At 40.3% G+C, this 5,920-nt stretch overlaps 1 protein-coding gene across 1 annotated transcript in view; it reads right to left on the reverse strand.

Annotated features, from left to right (window-relative positions):
- LOC107711782 (rabenosyn-5-like) overlaps nt 1–5,920 on the reverse strand; it is a 20,226-nt gene that overhangs the window by 5,966 nt on the left and 8,340 nt on the right. The window contains exons 3-7 of the mRNA XM_016516831.1: nt 4,034–4,196; nt 3,768–3,868; nt 3,243–3,288; nt 2,997–3,158; nt 581–834 (exon numbers count right to left, since the gene is read on the reverse strand). Coding sequence (XP_016372317.1) covers nt 581–834; nt 2,997–3,158; nt 3,243–3,288; nt 3,768–3,868; nt 4,034–4,196 — 726 coding nt within the window. The remainder of the gene's footprint in view (nt 1–580; nt 835–2,996; nt 3,159–3,242; nt 3,289–3,767; nt 3,869–4,033; nt 4,197–5,920) is intronic.

Consider the following 5,920-nt stretch of genomic DNA (forward strand, 5'->3'; position numbering starts at 1 on the left):
GCGGAAACAACAAAACTACAGCGAGATAAAAGTTACGCCTTCTTTCTTTGCGTGAACATTTGGGCGGCGTTATGCAAATCTTCCCACATAGTGAGGTAGATATGTGGGGGCGTGTTAGAACGAGGCGTTTTAGGCAGGCGTGGACGAGTCTTAACTTTTATAAAGAATATCTCTTTGGATTTGAGACTTTAGTCTTTGCAACTTAACAGATCTTTATGCACCAAGAGCTTGTAACACTCCAAAGAGAAAGGAAAAATTGAAAATCGCATCATATGACCCCTTTAAGAGCTACCATTACAAAAATACCTAGCTGCAAGCAGCAATCAATTTTGACGAGAAAAAAGAAGAAATAATACCATTAAGCGCATGTAGCATGTCAGTTCTAACTGGTAATCTCTTTCGCTTTCTCTCTTTGAGTGATGGCAAAAAGAGAGCCATGTCTTATTTCCATTGTGAACATCAAGAAGTGGTCTCCAAAACATTCACTTCTAATAAACACAGTTGGGATTAAATGTAATTTACACATTTATGTTTACTCTGGGATAAAAAAAAATCTAAATTATATTAAACACGATTGTACCTCATAGAGTTTGACGATATCAGGCACGTTGTCTTTTTCCTCCAGTTTGTGCTGATGCCGGAGAAGTGCATCCATGCAGTGACGGCAACAACGTACACGATCCTCATCTTTCTCCTCCAACACAGAGGTGACAGATGAGATGCTGTTGATGGAGCTGCGGCGAGAAGTCTGCTGCATCACTGGGCCTGCAGATCCAGGAGACCCACTCTGGCCAGGAGCCCACAGGGCCTCCCTTGTTCCACTGGTTAATTTATCTGAAAGCACATTACAGTACGTCCTGAAAATATGACCTACCTGATCAAGATGGCCAACAAGTAGTTAACTCTACTTCATTCAATACCAAAAAAAAAACCCAAAAAATTTCTACTCACCCCGCCCTTTAATTTAAGGGATAAATGAAAGGGCCCACAAGACATAAAAATGTTCTCTGAATGTAAACATCTATGGAGCACACAATAAGGCCCTGTCCCAAATGGCACCCTAAACCCTCACGGTCTTCCTCAGAGTCCGTACTTTCGTGACGTAATGCCGCTTTGACTGCCGGGTAGAAGTCGGCTGCATAGCTCGCGGTTGTGGCTAGAAGGGATACAGCACAAAACCGGAAGCTAACAATAAATTGAATTTTCTACCTATTAGATTGTGCTTTATTAACGTCTACACCTACCCCAACCCTAAAGCTACCCCTTACAATAATGCAAAAATAGTAATTATTGTTGTACAGTGTGAGAAAAATGACGCTATATTGATGTGCGCATGCCCAGTAGTTTTTGCTGTATGCCTTCTAGCCTTAACCGTAGCTCGCAGGCTTGAGAGCTCAGCAGAAGTGCGCATCGAGGGCTCTCGCGAGCACCCTTCTGAACGCTAAAATGACGAATGGGACACCCTGCGGTCTCGTGGACTTAACGCATGCAGCGGCCATTGTGACCGGAAGTGCACATGAAGTGTGCCATTTGGAACAGGGCCTAAGTTGCATTAGCTGCACTTGATGCATGCAGTATTTAATGCCATGACTGTTCCAATTCAAATACTTAATTTGTTGAAGGGTGAAAAGGCAGGGAAGGTGATATGGTTTAATGGTTCAAAAACTTTTTGTTATGCTAGTTGAAAGTCTCTTCACATCCAGATAGCAATCACTAAGTTAAGTGGTCTAAATGTATTTATATCGTCTGTGGAAGGTGTAGGACCATAAAATGTTCGTCCAATCTTATTCCTCGGTCCGAGGATTACGATAGGCTGTCCTACCTTTACGACAGCATACGTATTTGCATACCTCTGCACACCGTGTTTGCACAGACATGATACGTCATCAGCGCGTTTCATTATGCTACTGCAGACCGAGCGAGAATGGACGGCGTTACTGTAATATTATGCGCTTTGTACTGTAATGTTTTCTCACGGATGAATGAGACATGAGGTAATCTGACAGCGCTGGGTAATCCAGGTAATCCACCAACGCCGTGTCTCATTGTGTCGCTGGTTAGCCTTAGGTCTGCCTGTGTGCGTTTTAGTGTTTTGGAGGAGGTGTGGCTTTGGAGAGTGATTTGCAGGGAGGGTGGGATCTTATGTTTTCAAAGCTAGCTTTCTATTGCTAGCCTCTCTGAAATTGCCTACCCTACATTTAAGGCATTTTAAGACCTGCAGAAACCCTGAAAATATAAACATCAAACTACTGCAGTCAAGTCACATGCCCTCTTGACTCGAGGAACACCATTTGGATAGAAGCAGTTCTCGAAGCAACAGTACACTGAACTAAGAACAGTCTCTTTCGGTAATGTTCGAAATACTGAGAACCAATGAGTGTGCTGCTGATACTATTAGTGTACTGGAATCTGACTGAGGGGACAGAATCTAATGTATGAACAAATCATTTAAGAAATACGTTTATGACTTGACTGTTTTATCTGATGGGGGAAAAGGAAATTGAGACTATTATAATAGCCGAAAGGAGCAAATATGCACAGGAAACATGTTTAAAGACTTGGTGGTATGAATCTAACTAACGTTTAATTTGGATTATTATAACATTTTACAAAACGAAGAGAAATAACACTAAATCCCCATCCCCTACAACTCCTTGAAGGTACCATGAGTTACTGCATCAGATATGTCACTTTACTCACATATGAAACAAACTGCCCAAAAGAACTGCTTCACAGAAATCAATTGGACCTCCCATCACTACTATATAGACTCTCCCAAATCAGTAACATATCGGATTGCATTTCAGTCAGAATGCTGTCCTGTATCTGACAATGCAGGCAGTATACAGAAAGGCAACTCACTATTTTCTAGAAAAAAAGCATATGCAATCCATTCTGTGCAAGTCAAAAAAGGCAGGACACAGGATTTACTGAAGAAAGTCTTAATGTATAGTACTTTCCATTTCATCTAACATATTTATAAATGTGTAACTCACATGCCAGTGGCAGAGGAATAAACTCTATGCACTTTCTGCACATAATGGACCCACAGAGTCTGCAATGGTGGCGGCGGTTGCGGATGTTGAATTTGCCCCCACAATCAGGGCAAAATGGCACATCCTGATCATTCACCCACGATACCACTGACTTCTCAAGTGCTGAGAAAACAAAGTAGCATAGTAGTCACATTTTAAGTCATTCTTTAAATGGTACCAAGCACGTGTGATATTTTGTTCACATACATCTTATTTGCGCTGCATCCATGTTGGTTCTGTCAAAGGATGTTAGCTGCCAAATGAAAAGCCAAGTAGCAATGTGAAACAATTTGATCAAATGGACAGTTCTATTCAACATTTAATCCATTACCTAAATGTATCAGATTGTTCAAATCTGCTTACGTATGTGAATCCAGACATTTCTAGCTATGCAAGTTCATGTTCCAAAATGTGTTGGAACACATTTCAAGTATTTGCTGTATTTCAAGCTTTGGCACAAGTCAAGCTTTACATAGGTGTAAACTGAAAAGTCGGTTTTGTCTTTCAGGTCAACTACTGACATAGCAAGTTTGCTAGCTTCCTGAATAATAACATGGTATTTTGAATATTTTATAAATAATAACTTAATGTTCCTTTGAGTACTGAGGTTTGTTACAGCCACAGTGACACAACAACAGACATCAAGCATGTACTGTACAACAAATCCATGCACTTGCAGTATGCATGCCAAAGCGTTAATGTCTGTTTTCACATACTTATACAAATAATCACCTTTTCCAGTCGTATAATGCATTTGTTGACTTCAATCACATAATGGTCAATTCTTGCAGCTCTCTGCTTCTTGAAAAAATCCAAGTGACTGCGGGTGGCTCCTATTTTAACAGAAGACTTATTACAGTCTGACAATGACAACTTTTGTTAACACCCAATGATACAGGACCAGCTTGCCTTGCTTTGCATCTTATACATTTTTATAAAAAAATCTTGCTTGTCTTAATTTTGTTTTTTAAATCTGTCTTTGGTAGTAAGAATCTTACCGAGCTCCTGCGGCTCCCACATGAAGGGGTCCACTCCTCCATAATAAAATGATTCATAGCTGCTGTCTGTCCGCTCATCTCCATCCCGCTTTAACAGCTTGTCTTTGGCTTTCTTTGCCTTTTGCACCAGGCCTGAGAAACCAACGTGAAAAATGCTTAACAACTGAACTTGTCAGATCCTCCACTTACTAGAAAACTAGTGTGAAACTGACATGGTGTTCTAGAAGAATCAGTGCCTAAATACATTACCTTTTGCGTTGGTTTAGGTCCTCAATCTTTGTCTCTATATAAAACAGCAAGCTTATAGCATGTTCTTATTTACTATACCTCAGGCTTTTTAGGTTGGGTGCTATCTCTGGTCCAGTTTATACTGGCTTCCATGGCTTTTTTTCCTGCCAAATGCCAACCCTGTGTGTCAAAATACTATTGGGAGAATTGGCAGCAGTGGGACCACATAGGCCTTGGTTATGTATTGATGACAGAATTTGGTCCTTGGAGAAAAATAACTGAGGAACTCTACTATCCGCCTTATTTTGCAACTCCGAAGTAAGCTATTTTCTTTAAATATACAAGACTTCTGCTTTGTTAGCCACTAGAGGTAAGTAACTAGAAGAATAACAAGAGCTTTAAACTGTAAAACTATTTGCACTACAAACCTGTGTGTTTAAGATTAAGATAATACATTAAAATAATAAGATAACAAACACCAGTTTGCAATATCACTTAACAGACAGTTTTTGTTCAGCTAAAATAGCTGGAAGAGACTGGCACCGGAAGTCTTGCACATTCAAGTTACAAATGGCAGTGCTCACTCTTACATTAAAATAAAGGTGGATAGACTTTCTTTCAAATAAGCATGACTTAACTACGAAGGAAATTCTTAGAAAGGATAACCAGTGTTGGGGAAAGTTACTTTTAAAAGTAATGCATTACAATATTGCGTTACTTCCTAAAAAAGTAACTAGTTACGTTACTTAGTTACTTTTTATTGAAAGTAATGCGTTACGTTACTTTTGCGTTACTTTTTAAATCTGGGCTGGGCTTGATTGTTTGCTTGTAATATAAAAAGCTATATTTTTGGCAAACGTAAAAGCCCTTTCACAACAAAAGCCTCAGGCTGAAGGAAATGTAACATAATCAGGACAGGAACAGGAAACTAACCAAATATGGGCATAAACACTGGGACACAGGGAGCACATGGGGAACAAAATACAACACAAGCCTGACAGTAATAATGTGAATTAGATGGTGCTGCCGGAAACAGTATTTATTATTTATTTATTTATTTTCTATTAATTCATAGAAACAGGTGTTGTTAAAGTTCCTGTGTTACGGTTTAACTGGTGACCGTCGTGTTATCTGGGCCCGGTTGCATGAAAGCACTTATGCTAAGAAATCCCTTAGTTATAAGGTTAAGGGAGCCCTTAGTGAAACTTGGGTTGCAAGAAAAAAACCTAAGGGTCAACTTAATGAACCTTAAGGCTGCCATTAAAGGCACAATATGTAAGTTTTCGCCGCTAGAGGGCGCATATTCAAAACAAACAAAGAAACAAAGGTGTAGTTAGATGACGCAGTGACTGAGTGTGGAATCATGGGAGTTGTGGTCTTCATCCCCACAGCCGATGCAACTCGGGCAGAAATCATGTTCATGGATGAGCTAATGATTTATTAACGTAGTAGAATGAAGCAGGGTGAGGCTGAAAGCCGTCGAAGAGAAACGAGGCGCTGAACGGCTGACACACGGCTGGAAAGCAGCGGAGCTTTTATTATGCCACAGTCGACCGCTTCCGCTGCTTCCGGTCGTGCGTATGTGGGGTAAAGCAGCGCTGTTTTATCATACTAGATACATTTAGTTCTGTTATAATGCTACTCTGTGCGGTCGTCACC

The sequence above is a fragment of the Sinocyclocheilus rhinocerous genome, unplaced genomic scaffold (genome assembly GCF_001515625.1).
Source record: "Sinocyclocheilus rhinocerous isolate Xijiao unplaced genomic scaffold, SAMN03320098_v1.1 scaffold958, whole genome shotgun sequence".
Lineage (NCBI taxonomy): Eukaryota > Metazoa > Chordata > Actinopteri > Cypriniformes > Cyprinidae > Sinocyclocheilus > Sinocyclocheilus rhinocerous.